The following is a 17,289-nucleotide window of genomic DNA, read 5'->3' on the forward strand; positions in this document are numbered from 1 at the left end:
CTCTCGTCGCGTCTGCTCCCTTCATCGCCGTCGTCACAGAGCTCTCTTCGCCGTTGCTCTTGTCGCGTTTGCACCCTTAGTGAATTTCAGGTATAATAATCTGATTTTATGATTTTGGTGCTTAGGGCTCAATTTTTCTGTGCCAATTTTAGGTTTATCAATTTTTTTTGCAGTTTCTATCTTCTTGTTGCTGTTGATGCTGATTGAGTTTGTTGTAGGTTTATCAATTATTTTACTATCAGCGAAGAAAGAGATTTTTTCGTCGGTCATGTCTGTAGTGCTTCGTGAAAAACTCAGTCCAACTCGGTGGTTGTTGTTGAATGGCGAAGCTTAAAGCGAAACTCGGAATGATAGTTGACTTCGTTGGTAACTTCTTCTCTGGCAAAGACCAGCTTCCCTAGTGTGACCCTGATATCGTCGCTGTAAGCCTTTTCTTTTTCTCGATTCCATTTTCTTCCTTCAGAATTGATATCAACTTGTGATTTCTTGTTATCTATTGGTTGTGATTTTAGTCTTGATGTTTAGGTCAAAATCGAAGTGGCGACTATTCAAGGAGTAGGGATCTTGTGGAGAGGTGCCTAATAGTTGTGCTTTTGCTCTTATGGAGGAGGCTAGAGGTATTTGGTCTGACTTTCTTGTTACTGTTCTCTATGAAGAATGGAGAAAGTGTAAAAGAGGTGAATTTCATATAATTTATTGTGCTGCTTAATTATTGTAGTGTTCAAGAGTTAAATGACCTGTGTGTTTTTCTACAGTTGATGTTTCTACAGTTGATGTGCCAGATGGATATTCATGAACATACAAAGCACAATATCCATCGCGATATAAAGTCGGCAAACATATTATTAGACAAACCCTTCCATGGAAAGGTATGAAACATTTTGATGACTTATGTGATCTTGTTACTCTTTTCTTTGTGCTATAATTCTGTGAGATACTGTGTATTAGTTAATCTGCAGGTTGCGGATTTCGGACTAAGCAAAGCTAATTGATATTGGAAGTTCATTAGCTCCCACTGCTAATATGGCAGGTACATTTGGTTACATGCCACCAGAGTATGATGAATCATGTTTGTTATTTTAAATTGACACATTCACAATGCAAAACAGAACATGCACTTAAGGGATCAAATTCAATTATACCATTGAACCATTTTATTCTCTTATTTGCAGGTATATATATGGCAGAGTTTCTCCTAAATTAGATGTCATTGCTTTTGGGGCTTTATGAGCTTATTTCTGCTAAAGAAGCTGTGATCAATGGTGGTGCTGAAATTATGGGATTTATAGCTTTGATGAATTTTGATACCCTACTAGACATTACTTTTTCTTTTGTGTGTGATAATTGATAACATTAGAGGGCCTAGTAGCATTACATAAGTAATTCAGATTATCTTTATGTTCCTTCTTTTTTTAATTTTTTTGGTGATTTTTGTGGCAGTTTCATGAAGTTTTTGATCAACCAGATCCTAAAGGTGGTCTTAAAGAACTGGTGGATCCTAGGCTTGGAGATAATTTAGGCTTGGAGATAATTACTCAATTGATTCAGTTTTCAAGGTATTATCTACTAGTTATATATTACTCTCAAAAGATCGGAACTAGCACAGGCCTGCCTCACAATCCACAAATACTAAAACAGAATAAAACTAAAGCAGAATACTCTTACAAAGTGAAGAAGGGGATAAAAAAAAAACTAGAAACACCAAATTAAAAAAAGTTACAGAGAGATCAAGACCAAGATACAAATGCCTAATGAGCAGTTTTCTTTTTCAGTTGTTGTTTTATTCTTTTTTAGTTTTCTCTTTCTTAGACTTGGAGGAAAGGAGGCAAATGAATAAGGGAGCAGAATAGAGAGAAAAAATAGAGAGTAATAGTTGGTGGACAGAACAGAACAGAACACAAGAGAAGAAGACAGTTATCTTCAATGGATCTTGTCATGCATCTCCCTCCTTCACTTCCTTCCTCATTCAACAGTTAAGATATTATTTTCTTTCTCTTTTTTTTAATAAGTCTCAATATATATTTATTATAATACAAATATATATATATATATATATATATATGGGTGTAGAATGCCGGGATTTTATTGTTACTATTAGAATTGCTACTATTATAATACAAATATATATAAAAGTTCTGTTTTGATCATTATCCATTATCCATTGCTACTATTAGCATTGATTGAATCCAGAAGCTCAACACCAGCTAGTGAAATCCAACATGATGCTAGCTGCAGTAATGATTTCTAGTTTGCTCTTTAATAATGCATTTTTGTTTGATGATTGATGAGAATAGTAAATTTAATTTTGCCTAAATATTTAGTTTCAGATTCTTGAGAATAAATCTGCTCTTAAAGAGTGTACTTTGTTATATCAAATTTCATGTTTTTTCCTTGCTGAATGTGCGTTCCATAATTAGTATTTATTATATAACCACAACTCTAACTCTCTCTCTCTCTTTCTCTCTCTTTCTCTCTCTCTCTCTCTCACATTGCACAGTAGTTGATTGTTATAAGATTAATTTGTGTGTTTGCTCAGAGTTTTTTGGTCCAATCTCTTCAACTTTTTACTTGGAGTTCAGGTTAGTGCAATTCTTGTGTTGTAAACTTCATTGATTTCTAGAGTATTGTATGATAAATGAAATATTGCTTGTATTGTTTTGTTGCTTGTATTGCATTGGGTATTGTATGATAAATGAAATATTGCTTCTATCCGGGGATTATATTACAAAATAAGGTTTTGAGGATTAAGGATAATGAATAGTGACTGCACTAACAACATCAATTGTGTGTTTCCTTCTTGCACGGATAGGAGCAATATGCTGCAACTTAGTATGTGATTGATAGATTCTGTGAGGGGATTGAAAAACTTGAATTTTGGCAGAATTTGAATGGAGTACTTGTTTTAAATGTTTTTTTCAGGGAAAACTTTGTTGGCCACACTTGATTGCATGATCAAGATTGCAAATGACAAGTTTCAAATTATGACATTCGAAAAATTTACATCTACATATGGCTCCCCTTCCTTTCATGGTAGCAGCTTCTTGGGCAGCTCTTCTCCGGACACGTCTAGAGGTGTTCTTCTAGAACCCATGAAATACACAGCCAGAACTGAAGAGAACAGTCAAAGATCTTTTAGGAAAGCTGAATCCAATTGATTTGAAGCGCTTGTCTTTCCATATGTCACCACCCCACAAGGCAACTCAAAACAAGAAGATTAATGAGGAACCACACAGAGAAATGAAAGTGGATCACAAAGATATAAAAGCTGAAAAGGATGACACACTTTGTTTATGCTTTGAATTTTATTGATTTACTTGTTTATAGTACTTTTTTTTAGTTTGATAATACGATGAATTTGTTTATTTTTTGAAATATTATAAATATTCAAATACAAATTAGATAAAAATTTGTATTAAATTTATATTTATTTTGTATGAAAACAAGTTTATTTTGTAATGGAACAATCTAAAAAAATTCTATTTTACCTTACTGACGGATTTACAGATGGATTTTCTGTCTGTATTTAAAGTTTGAGATGATTTTCCAAGGTTCCAATTACCGACGGAAAATCCATCGAAAAGTTCGACGCTTTAGGAAAATGGATGGAAAATTTACCGAGGAAAAATCCGTCGGTAACTGGTAAAAATCCGTCGATAATTTTCCAACGGAAAAAAATCCGTCGGTAAATAATTTTCGATGAGGTTTTTACAGAGAGACAAAATCCATCGGTAACTAAAAATTCGTCTGTAATAAAAACTAAATCTTTCTGTATTAATCCATTTTCTAGTTGTGATCAAAGCATCATGTAGCAGATAGCATAAAAGAATACAACAATTCAACTCTTAAACATTCAAATTCAACTTGCAATATTAATTTAATTGCACATCGTTAATAAGATTGTACTACTATATCAAAATTTTGATTTATGTCAATCACTTTTTTGGCTGTTTTATTTCAAAAATTTTATTTCTATCTTATAATAATATAAAATAATCAAATCAGGGACACTACACAGTTAAACATTCAAGTTTAATTTAATAATATAAATAACCAAAATCAATAAGCTTAATCTAAAAGAAATAAAATTTTAGAAAAAATATATGAAATAGAGTTAAATTAGGAGAGAAATAGTGGTTAGAGCCTATAGGCTCAAATCAAGGGCGCTTGAGCTTCATAATTCAGAATTTAGGAGCTCCAATCACAAGCCCCCAATTAGTGAGCGTCTGAAGCAGAAGCAGATGCAACGACATCGACAACCACATATCTAGCAACGATGACCATTAGGGACAACAAATAGGCACCATTGATGGCCAGAGAAAAACAGCAACAGAGACCAACTAGACGTTCGAGACAGAGGCATGAAGCAGAGCGAGCAGAGGTAGCAGAAGTTGAGAAAAGGTAGGACGAAGACGACGGATGCTCCACAAAGAAGCTGTGAGGTTGAGTGAGGGGATAGTGCTACACGCAGTATTTGTGCTAACTGAAGAAGATTGGAGAAGGGGATAGGGGCGCAGTGGCTAGACGGACGAAGAGAAGCCTCTGCATGTGATGGATGGCAGCAGTGGCTCGACGAAAGGACGGACAGACGAAGAGAGGCTGGATTCTGAGACCTTGGTTCTAAGTTCTGGAGAAGGGGGGAAGGGACTTGGCTCATTACTGAATTGAAGTGATTTCTTTTTCATTTTTCTTTTTGAATATGAATGAAACAACATTGTTTTGGAAAAACTGACCAATTTTTTACCCGATCCAAGGCTCATATTCGGTTTTAGAGACAGCAATTTTACGAGACAAACTGAATTGTCTATACTATCGGTTTATAGTTGGATTGATTTGATCGATCAATCCAGTTTGATTTTTATAACCATGATTAAGATTCAATTGAAATAATAATAATAATAATAATAATAATAATAATAATAATAATAATAATAATAATAATAATAATAATAATAAGGTTTTTAGAATGTAAAAGAAGTATATTATAAGTCTCACATCTTTCAAAGATAAAACCTCTAAATGATTTAACTTCTGGATTTGAATTAAGTCTACTCAATCTTAAGTTTTAAGATTTCCTTTTATACACATAAATTGTCCTTACCTCTGTAGTTTTAGTTTTTTTTTTAGCATAAATCGTCCTAATTCTTTGAGTTTTATTTTTCTTGGGTAAATAATCATCTCACCTTATGTGTTTAATTTTCTGAAACATATATAAACTCTCTCACTTTAAAATGATTAATGTGCGATTTGAAAACACTTCTCTTTGTAGCGATTAACATTCGATCTTTGATCAACTTTTGAATATAAATCGTCTCAAAATATGGTGTATTACGTAAAAACATAAAATTAAGTATCTTGGAATGATTTATATAAATATAAAAAGAAGAGATTTATGTATTAAAATTTAATTTAGTGAATTTGTGTAATTCTGTTTTTTTATTATTATTATTTAGGTAAAAAAGCCTTCATTTAACCTCTCGAATCAGTCTATTTCACTTGGCAAAAACAAGTACAATTTTTTTTAATGGATTACGTGAAATAGTCAATTAATTAAGCCCATTTTATCACCTTACCATGGATCAGTACTTAATTAATTAATACTGAAACCATAGCAAGTTTGTATTGTGTATGTTAGGCACAACTAGAAAATGGATTAATACAGACAGATTTGCAGACGGATTTAGTCTTTATTACAGATGGATTTTTGGTTACCGACAAAATTATCGACGGATTTTGTCCCTCTGTAAAAGCTCCGTCGGAAATTATTTACCAACGAATTTTTTTCTGTCGGAAAATTACAGACGGATTTTTACCAGTTACCGACGGATTTTTCCTCAGTAAATTTTCTATCCATTTCCCAAAGGCGACGAACTTTCCGACGGATTTTCAGTCTGTAATTACAGACGAATTTTTCGTCTGTAATTACAGACGGATTTTCCAACAGATTTTCCGTCTGTATTTTGAACTTTGGAAAATCATCTTACACTCTAATTACAGACAGAAAATCTGTCTGTAAATCCGTCAGTAAGGTAAAATAGAATTTTTTTATTTTTCTATTTACAAAATAAACTTATTTTCATACAAAATAAATATAAATTTAATAAATACAAATTTTTATTGATGGTATAAATAGAAAAACACACCAGTGAGTACAAAACGCTTTCTTTATAATAAGAAGTAATTATTTCCATACAATAATACAATCTAAATACATTAGATGACAAATAACTACTAGTGGACTCATCAAGATTCAATATCCTAATTTATGGATAGCTTAATTCTTTCTTGAACTTCTTAGTGATGATGGCAATATATATGCTTCTTGAGATTCTTGGTCCATCAAAATTATTTGCTGCTTCCCACTTTCTGAGCAGAAGATGTCTACCTTACTATATCCGATCTACACTGCAGTTATTAGAAAAAAGAACCAAAAAGGAATTGTTACCACTGCAGTTACTTTTGATTAAATTTCAAGTATCTGCCTGCAACAATTTGGAACTCTTCCGTAGATTTCTCAGGGTTAGTTCTTTTTAAAGATCACGGACTCTGCCAAATAGCAATAGCAGATTTGGAACATGTAATGCACACAATGCAATAAACCAGAACAAGTCTAAAAGCAAGTGATTCAGATTCAATTCAGTGACTGGATACTTTATACAAGTCTTTGATCAGTTAAGCAATCAAGAACTGTCATTGAGTTGAGGAAGAGAAGAGGCCTCAATTCACAATAATTATATGAACATGAAAATGCAATGTCTGAAGAGAAAACAACATAAATGAATCAATTAAATAAAAAAAGAAAACAGTAAGAATCGAAGTAGAAGATGATGATGGAGAAAGAAAAATACCTCTTCCCTATGTGTTGCTCTCTCAACAGCATCAAGATTCCTTCTTGAAGAAGCATTCTTCCTTGCCACCACATAATCCACAGAAGCAGAAGCATGATCTAATGCAAATCCAATTCCAGGGCCACACCATACATCCTGAGAAGAAGAAGAAGAAGAAGAAGAAGAAGAAGCATGTTTATGGTGACATGTTGTGCTGCTTTTTTCAGTGTTCCTCCTTCTGCACTTCTTGTTCTTCCTAGTGTTCTTCCAATCAGCAGAGGATCGAATCACAGCAGGAACTGAGAGGTTCCATTAGAGAAAGAGGAGAGGATGAGAGAGGATATGGTGGATTTGCAGCTTGTGGTTTGGATCATGGGGAAATAATGTTGAATCATTATGAACAAAGAAATAATGTTGAATCATTAAAAAGAACTAACCGTTCTATGATCTTTTAGCCACTCTCCTAAAGGTCTATTAGTATTCTGAGGATCATAGAATTCACCATAAAAGAAGTCCGGAACAACCACATAGTAACCAGAAGCTGCAATCTTGTCTGCAAGCTTCCTAAACAACAAAAGATGAACAATGTTATTTAGGACAGGAACACATTGAGATGGAAACAAAGATAATTGACAATAAGAGCAGATTGAATCAGATTAGCCTCCTGCTTCTATTGGTGGTAAAATTTATCAAAACCTTCAGAAATTTCAAGTGAAAGATAGCGAGGCTTTAATCTTAGCAAGTAACCTCAAACAAGAAAAGCTTATACCTTCCTTTCTTGTCAATTTTTGTTCAGTCAACTATCAAACAAGAACACATTCAAATAATTAGAATAAAGCAACAAAATTTGGTTTAATGAGGAGAAATAAGCTACAAGACATGTCCTGAATATTAGATTAAATTACCTTATCCATTAAACTCCAAGGAAGTAGTAGTAGTAGTAGTAGTAGTAACAATAAACAAACATAATTCTTGCTTTCACTTGTCAAATATCTTGTAGCTCGTTCTCCATCCAAAAAAGCCTGGGATGTTCAGCATGTCATCAGTATACACTCCAATTTGAAAACAAAATTATTTCTTATAAATTAGACTCATCCCAAAGATATTGATGGGTCAACACATTCTCTTAACCTTTAGGCTTTCTTTTGTACAAAAGATAACAGAAAATGAAGGTACGAAAGAGGGATACACTGCATTTTTCTGGTGTATCTAGAAAAGAAATAAGTGCCTTATAATTGTGGCACATGAATCATAGAAGCCATCGGGTACACATTTTAAATTAAATTTTGCATGAGTATAGTTTCACTGCGCTCCAAACTTTAAAAGATATAATTCAAAGCACAAAAAGTGACAAGAAGCAGCAAGATAATCACAATCAATTTGAAGTCAAAGTATTACCTTTGATTTTCTTGATCAGCTGTTCTTCTGAGACATGTGCTTTATACCCTAATATCAATAGAAACCTTTATAGTGCAGTAGGTGAATAGTGAATACAATTATAAACAAATAAAAAGATACTATTTTAATTTATGAATATAATTATTACAAGTTTTGAGAGTAGAGAGTACTGTACCTGCTACTTTAGCGGCAGCAGTTTGAATAAGGGTGAGTCCTACCATAAGAGTGTAAGCACCCCTTCCAGCTAAGGACGCTTCAGCTTCATTTGCCTCCAACAAGTTGAGATCACTTGCATTCACGTAATGATGCTCAACCGCTTCAGATGCCTTGCTTGACAGAACAACAAGAATGCATAAGAGAATCATCATTTTAAGAGAATGTTAACAAATAACCATAAGGACTTAAAGGTTGAAAGGTTCATTATTTGACTGAAAAGCGCATGCATGTTTTCTTATACCAAATTAATTTACCATTAATCTCCATGGATTTTGAGACCCTACAAGCTCATTCCACTTTCACACACATAAAATCTATTCCTAATTTCTCCTGAATAATGACGACAGAAAGCCAGAAATAGGCAAGACAGCAAACAGATAGAATGCATGCAACAAACTCTTTCAACAGAGTCCATTTCAAAATGTACCCAATCTGATTCAATTCAATGCTCAACAAATTCAATGCCCAATCTGATTCGTTCTTCCTCTTGACTTGGTGCCATATTCAACAAAGTGTTTAGGAATTCTGGGGATATTTCATTTCCTATCACCAACAAAAAATTATAAGAATTCATGCAAGTACAATATATAATTGAATGAGGAAGAAAAAACCACCTTCAAGGAGTGCATCACGAACTTCTTCTAGTGTTACATTCAATGCTTTCAACAAAATTGACAAATTCTTTGCTTTCTTTGGTTCAATGATCTGAAGAAAGCAGGAAGCAAAACTAAAAGAAACTCGAAACTTATTGGAAGGATCCTGCTTTGAGCTGATTCCAAACCATAGCCTGATCTGAATTTGCTTGAACCTTATCTATAAACAGAAAATTTGGAAGTTTACCATATAGCCTCTATAAACAGCGTGGATCTTAGATGCCACAGCATGTTGGTTCCTTAAAGTTGGTTCTGGTCTATAGCCAACCTCCTTGTGGTGATGAACAACCCTAGAAGAAGTAGCTTTGGGAGAGGTAGCATGCAGAAAAGGAGCCTTCAGAGACGCAGCTTAGATAAACTTCAATCATATGACACAACTTAATTGGCATCTATCAGATCCTTTTAGTTTATGACTTTATACAACATAATTATATTCATCTACATTCTTATAGACCAGAATCCCAAAATTTCAAAATATTAGAAATGATTAAGTATTTTAATACTACTACAAGTCTTTATCAGTAACAAGAAAACCAAGCCTAACAACAACAAAAAGAAAAATCAAGAACATGCCAAACAGGATCAAGATTTTCCACATCATAAATAAATAAATAAATATAAATAAAATCGCTTACATTAGGTACTTGCTTCTCCTTGGAGTGGTGTGTGAAAACCCTCGTTATTGCAGAAAACCAACTACCCTTCTTTCCCATATCAGTAGCATTAGTATCTTTTCTTGTAAAGAGTTTATGATTTTAGAAAACTCCAAATATAATATGAATCCAGTGTTGTAAGATCAAAATCACATTCATTTTTATACAATCTTGGATTTTTTTAGAAAAAATAAAACTATTATCAAATCAAACTAGTGAATAGCATATCCTTGTGATAATGTAGATCCACTAGTGACCCTTATAAACTCCTCAACATGTCTAGGCAAAGGGCAGCTCCTGATAACAAGATTCGAACTCCTCCACTTAATGCTTGTTTTGTCTACCAATTATTCAAACCAATAATGTATTAGCTTTTTAATTCAATCTTTCATGAGTTTTCTATCTTGCTAGTAAAGTATTGATTAAGTTTAAAGCATACCTTATCAAACACAAGCTTATCAAACAAAGGTGCTGCTTTGTATTGTGGAAGACCCTTCTCTAGATTTCTCAACTTGCTGTTGTTAGATTCAAGATTAGTTTACATATGAATTGGTAATTAAAACTGTCAAAGAGATTAATTAGTGATAAAAAATACTAGTTATATGCATAATGAAACAACGGTAGTTTGGAATATATATATTAACTAGTGATAAAACATACTAGTTATATGCATAATGAAACAATGTGGCAGAAACAGTTGAATATGGTGGGAGGTATGAAACATGCTAAAATGGTAAAGAGTAGAGTTCTGAAACCAGATTGCTAATGGACACACACGTCAGAATGCCAATAATAAAACAATTTTTCTGCTTTTTTGCAACCAATTTTGCTATGCAATGAAACCATACACTTACCATCAAACTGCTCAAAGAGATCCTTGTTGTTCTTTGCCATGTCTTCCTCTACTGCAACACGAGCAGAATTGATCTCCATGCCATGTTGCTCATTGCTATTAGAAGCATTACTATACACAAGTGATTGATATTGCATCAGTTGATCACAAAAGTATTAGTTTAAGAGCGGATTACGACTGAATGAAGCACATTTTCAATAAGCATGGGCATTACTGACAGTTATTCTCAGTTTTTCACAATCAATTCACTAGATACCTGATTAGTGACACTGTTGCAGAAATATGTTTGGACTCTTTCTCATTTACAGCCTCATGAGTCCTCTTAATATGCTCTAAAGCTGATCCAGCGGTACTTACACTATAGATATAAAACATTTTTCACAAACCAACCTCTTTTCCTTTTCGAATCGGCCTTACTGCGATTATGGTTGCGTGGCCATCCCTATCCTGCATACAAAAAGATTAGGACTACAAAGATAGTCATATCTTTACAGAATCAAATTAAACCAGGTACCGATTGACTCAGTTCGAAACGTACCTCGTCTCTCTTGAAGGCTTTGGCATTAGAACTACAGGAATGGTTCATGCAGCTTTGCAAAGGAAAAAAAAGCAGTTCCTACGGTAAAATTTAAAAGGATTCAGGTATAATTACAAATAAAACTGCATAATTTCAATAACCAGTAGGCTAACACTAACTGTGATTCATTTATTACCTTGGCAACAAACAGAATAGTCTTCACCAAGAGCATCTAAATATGGTTGTGTAATTTTTTCAGCTTCTTCCTACCATTAACAATGACGAGGAAAGGAATCGAGTCAAAAGAGTTTCTTTCTTTGGAGATAAAGTAGAAAAGTAATTTGAACAAAATTCTAACCTTATTATCAGGATTTTTCAGATCATCAATGTATAAAAAGTAATCCTCCACAGGAGAAGCTACAACCAAATCACTGGAATATATAAGTCAAGGATTAATACACAGGTTAGTTCAATCCAAAATTTCAATTCAATAGAAAAAAATGGCAGAGACTAGAAAGGGTTACACAGTCATAGGGAAGAAACAAAGAAGAGAAGAATGAAGGGAGTTCGTTCACAAAAAGCTTGCCATATTTGTCACTATAATAAAATCCTAAATTTGTTTTGAGAACAGAACCGATACAATTGCAAGAAAATCAATGTAATTTGAAGGAACGACGAAACCTACCTGAACCAACGGCGACGAAAAGAAGAGGTAGAAGCGACGGCGACGACGCTGACGAGCTTTAGCGAGTAGCGACAGAAAACGGCATGGAGAAGGTAGCGAAATTCATCGGCATCGAAACTGAAAGAGAGAGATTAGAGAAGGGGCGTGATGGAGCTTCGGGAACGGCGGTGAAGGGGCGAAAGGCGCCGATGATGAAGGATTAGGAGCGAATCGGTGAGAAGCGGCGTCGATGAAGGATGGGGTGTTTTGTAAAATGAAGACGCCGTCGAGGAGAACGTGATTTTCATACCCTTATTTTCACCTCTTTCGACAGAATAATTTAAATTATAGACGGAAAATTCGTCTGTAATAATTTAATAAAACGTAGTGTTTTGTCTATTTAATTACAGACGGATTCTCTTTTTCGTCTGTAATTTATGCTAATTTATTTTTTTTTTGTTTTACAACAAAAAAATTTCTCTAAAATTCCATCTGTATTTCAGTGGGATAAAATCTGTTAAAAATATCCGTCTGTAATAACTAATTTTCTAGTAGTGAGGACATCATTCTTTTTTGGAGCGTTAGTTTATGTTGGGATATCTATACCAATAATTATATATTGTTGTCGACCATTATTAGAAGGCTTTCCGAACATTACATCATGCACGATTTGAATATTATTATACTCTTCCTAGGTACAAAATTACAAATATAAAAGGGAGTCACTCAGATAAGACACCGAAAACGTTTTTTATAATTAAAATTTAACATATATAATTGATTAAATCGTATTATTTTTGTCAAAATTAGGCTACATAAATTAATTTGACAGAAAAATAGTGAATCAAATTTTGAACTAGTCTAAATTAATATTATTTTTTATAGATAATGACTACAATACTTTATTATAAAAAATGACTAAAATATTTCTATTATATATATTAATTTTGAGAATCATAAATTTTAGTCTTTTATTTTTCTATCGTAGGGTTAGGTATTATAGTCATTTTTTATAAAAAAATAATATTAATCTAGATTAGTTCAAGATTTGATTTATCATTTTTTTATTTAAATTAATTTGTCTAACCTAATTTTGACAAATATAATATGATTTAATTGATTATATATATTAAAATTTAATTACTGAAAAATATCTTTAAAAAAGACATTTTAAATGTCTTTATCTGAGTGGTCACACCAACATAAAAAAACAAAATATAAAAAACGTAAAAATTATATTTTGAAGTAAAAAAAAAAAAAGTGAAAACGAAACACGCACTGGCTAGCTAGGTATAATTTTCTCTCTCTTTTTCATGTGTGAATAATCATCTATACTGATAATTAATCATTAAAAGGAAATACTTGGTATATAATCAATAATCAAGCAATATAACTATGCCATTTAATATAGTAGAGAATATATTGCAAACACATTTATAATGTCCAATTCTGTATGTAATATTTATAATCTGCAAATATATATTATAGAAAATTTTTTAAATATATCCAGAACACTAGTGTTTCAATAATTTTAATAATTGATTTTAATTAATATACATTATATTTTTTTTATAATCAACGGTTAAGTTATTAGAACACTAATATACTTGATATACTTAAAATTCTTTCTGTATTATAATAGTAAAAAGTTTAATTAGTTATTATTACCGTAAGCCCATTTCAACTTTTTTATTTTTGTGAAATTTATAGTAAATTCGTCGATCGTATTATTTTCAAGAAAATCTTTTGATCGAAAAGTCCCACCAAATCTTATCTTATCATGTGTATATGATTGTACGATTTCTCAGCCTGTTGGTGACTTGATATTTGATAATGCATTTGATGCTGCTACTTTAATTTGTATTTAATTCAAATCGATAGAAAATGAAGACAACTCAGTGCATCCCGAAGGCCCCCACATCACATATCGTAAGAAATCTTTTGCATGAGGCATGTTGCGTATTTTAATTTGTATGTAAAACATTTATAGTGTAAAACAGAGATGATATAATCAGGGTTTAATTCGTAAGCAAAATTTATTATACACTCAACCTTTGTGACTTTGTCAAAACTTTAATTTTATTCTTAAAATTAAAATTTTTCCAATTTTATTTGCAACATTTTAAAATTTATTCAGTTATAATATTTAAAATAGAGATGATAAAATCAGGGTTTTATTTACCTGGTTCGATTTAGTTGTCTGAATTAATACTTGGTATGTGTTGTCTAGAAAGGATATTTAAAATGTTGAAAATATATATTTGTTGTTTATGAATGATTACTTAGCAATAAAGTGTGTGGTGCGCTTGGCTTCAAGTTATAATCACCAGGCCACAAAATCAGTTATTTGTTTAGCGACGGTTATATTAGCCGTTGTTAAAAATTACTGCAAAATTGTTTGCCAGCTTCTTGAAGAACGGTGGATAAATTTACCCAAAAAATATTTAATATTTAATTTTATTTTTAATATTTTTTATTTGGGTCAAAATTATTTCTAAATGTTAATTTCATAAAAAATATTAGAGATAAAATAAAAAATATTCAGTAATAATTTTGATACAAATAAAAAATATTATGAATAGAATTGAATGAACTCAAAATATTAAGAATAAAATTAAATAAAATTACACATTAGACATATTTAAAAAAAAATCGTAAACTTTAGAAAAATATACTTTACCCAAATAATAGGGTTATATTAAGATTGTACCTTGATACTCTTCTTAAGAAGCTGGTTAAGTTACCATTAACTATATCCTTGTTGGTTAAATTCAATGATGATTTAAAGAAGAAATATAGTAAATAAACTTTTAAATATTAGTCAACTTTTTTTTTATTGCAAATTTATTTTTTTGAACTCCTTTTTTTTGGAAAATTTAGAATTTAAATTTAAAATTTAAGATTTATAATATAAGATTTTGAGTTTAAAATTTAAAATTTAGAATTATAAAAATGAGTTGATATTATTAACTATTAAAAATTGAAGCTTCAGTTGAACTCATAACTTATACGAATAAAATTTGATACATTAGTAATAATACTTTAGTTTAAATATATTTTTGGTATGTTGTAAATTTTAGTTTTTACTCACTAATATTGTTCTTATTCTAATGTTTAAATATTTATGAAAACATTTGGATTAAATCTCAATAAAGTCATTTTTTAATATCCCTACAGGATTAATTATGAAACTTTTAGTCCAAGTCAGTCCAAATATATAACAATTTAATTTGAGCTTTCTAAAATCAATTTACAGAACTTTTTAAGGACTAAATACAATTTCTATAATAAGTTGTTGGACCTATACCAAAATAAAATATTATTTGTTTACATCGAAATAAAAATCTTTTTTTGAATTTTCCATGGTTTAATATAAGTAGGAGTCATCCAATAATATATATGCTATACCATCATATGCTGCTTATTATCGCCTATAAATAGATGATGAGATTACCTCTGATTCCACATACATACTACAAACAAAGGAATAGAAATAGTGAGACTTGAAAATAATAATGACGAAGCCAACTACTCTTGCTTTCCTCTCCTCCCTTCTCTTCTTCGTTTTGGTATGCTTTCCTTCTCGTTCATTCTTTTGCACTTTTCATTATATATGATAATAATGTACTTCATTATTGTCTTTAACTTAAAAAATTTTTGTCAACTAAATTTAACTAAATTAATTTAATATCAATAAAAATTATTCTCGTCATTTTCACTTAGCCGCCACTTGCCTAAATTTTATAAAAATACTATTTGTATACTAAAATTAGTTACTAAAATCAATCATTAATATATTTGTGTATAAATATATATATAATTTAATTTATTTTCAATAACATTTATATTATTTTAACTTATATTTTATATTTATAACTGACTTTAATAGCTAATTTTAATGAAGTATAACATAGTCAAAATTTTATTATTCAACTTGATTGAATTTAGTTTATAAAAAGACTTAACTTATATACGTAACATTTTTCTGAACATATTTATTCTCGCCTTCTATACTCCTTCATTCACATCAATAAATAATTCACACACAATAGTAACTTATTAGAGTGATGAATATATAAGACAAGAATAAGGTTGATGAAATAATATGCGCATATACACTTTTCTTTTTCTATTCTCTAGTCATTATATGCTTCATTATATTATATCCAAATTCATGCATAAATAATTCTACCGTGGAAATTTTAATAAAGTTGCGATAGTAGTAGTATTGATGATCTTCTCATAATATTTTGGGGATAAGTTTGTTGCTGCTGTGGAATCAAGAAAAGACCGAGGAATGGTAGAAGGATTTCAAAGCCTTCTCCAAGTGAAGGTTGAGAATAAGCCAAATACTGAAGAGATATTACTTGATGAAGGTCCTAATAAGCAGAAATGTGAAGAGAAGAAAGTGATGATTATGGAAAAAGAGATGATTCTAGAAGATTTTGAACCAAGTTCAAGTATTACAACCAACAACAACGACAATATTCATTTCAAGTTGAAGAACATTGAATTTGAGCCAAGACCAAGTGCCACTGCTTACAACAATGATAATATTCAAAGTAGCACCAAGTATAACGATTAGATGGATTAAGGCACAATTTGAAACTTGTGTGTAGTAACTTTCTTGGATGCATGGGATCTAATAATAAATAATAAGCGGTTATATTTATGAATCGACAGATCTAAATTAGAATATGCATGCTTCATACTCATTGAATAATAATATTTTGTTGGTAAAATCATTATATATACTAGTATCATGTCTGGCATTTCAAGCACGTCAAATCGTATTAGATCAAATAAATATATATTTATATAATATAAAAATACAAAATATTGTGTGTAAGCTATCTTATATGGCATAAAAGTATTTTGATTCTCCATTAGCTATAATCGAACTAGCTCGTACTCAACTTGATTAGATATATAAATATATATAGTTATAGAAGAAAAATAACAAAGAATTAAAAAATAACTAATATATGTGGGTAGATAACTAATAATAGCTAGGGAGTGTGCATACATATTACGTACAGACAGATCAAATATACATGATGAACGAAACGAGCTTTCGTGAAAAAAAATGTTAGAAGTCGACACTTTTAATAAATAAAAATAGAGAAGTGCTTAAATGATTTAAATACAAGAAAAAAAAGGTTAGTCATTTAGCATTTTTCTTCGGTGATATATGAATCATGCATACCCCAAATCATACATATTCTTTCTAGTATAATTTGATCATGAATTAACTTTTGTGTGCATTTCAATATATATATATATATATATATATATATATATATATATATATATATATATATGTTTAACTGATACAATTATTTTTTTAAAAAAAAACTGAATAATAATAATATATCAAAATTAATATCAAACCATGCAAGTTGGTAGTCACCCAAAAAAAAAAAAGCAATGCAAGTTGATATAGTTTCATAAAACAACTCTTATTATATACACAAATTCTATAATTATTGGGAAAAAACTGGTAATGTTGAG

At 30.9% G+C, this 17,289-nt stretch overlaps 1 protein-coding gene and 1 pseudogene across 1 annotated transcript; both read left to right on the forward strand.

Moving 5' to 3' along the window:
- Window positions 1-320: 320 nt before the first annotated feature.
- On the forward strand, window positions 321-3,155 carry LOC130965340 (chitin elicitor receptor kinase 1-like; annotated as a pseudogene).
- Window positions 3,156-15,255: 12,100 nt separating this feature from the next.
- On the forward strand, window positions 15,256-16,455 carry LOC130968224 (organ-specific protein S2-like). The gene is made up of 2 exons (XM_057893391.1): window positions 15,256-15,347; window positions 16,040-16,455. The coding sequence occupies exons 1-2, from the start codon at window positions 15,294-15,296 to the stop codon at window positions 16,361-16,363; spliced, it is 378 nt and encodes a 125-aa protein (XP_057749374.1). The 5' UTR covers window positions 15,256-15,293; the 3' UTR covers window positions 16,364-16,455.
- The last annotated feature ends 834 nt before the right edge of the window (window positions 16,456-17,289 follow it).

This window comes from Arachis stenosperma, chromosome 3 (assembly GCF_014773155.1).
Source record: "Arachis stenosperma cultivar V10309 chromosome 3, arast.V10309.gnm1.PFL2, whole genome shotgun sequence".
NCBI classification, from domain to species: Eukaryota; Viridiplantae; Streptophyta; class Magnoliopsida; order Fabales; family Fabaceae; genus Arachis; species Arachis stenosperma.

Excerpts from the sequence above, each read along its gene's own strand:
- LOC130968224 (XM_057893391.1), top strand. The coding sequence starts at position 15,294 with ATGACGAAGCCAACTACTCTTGCTTTCCTCTCCTCCCTTCTCTTCTTC. Across the intron at positions 15,348-16,039 it reads CCCTTCTCTTCTTCGTTTTG|TTTGTTGCTGCTGTGGAATC; the intron begins GTATGCTTTCCT and ends TTTGGGGATAAG.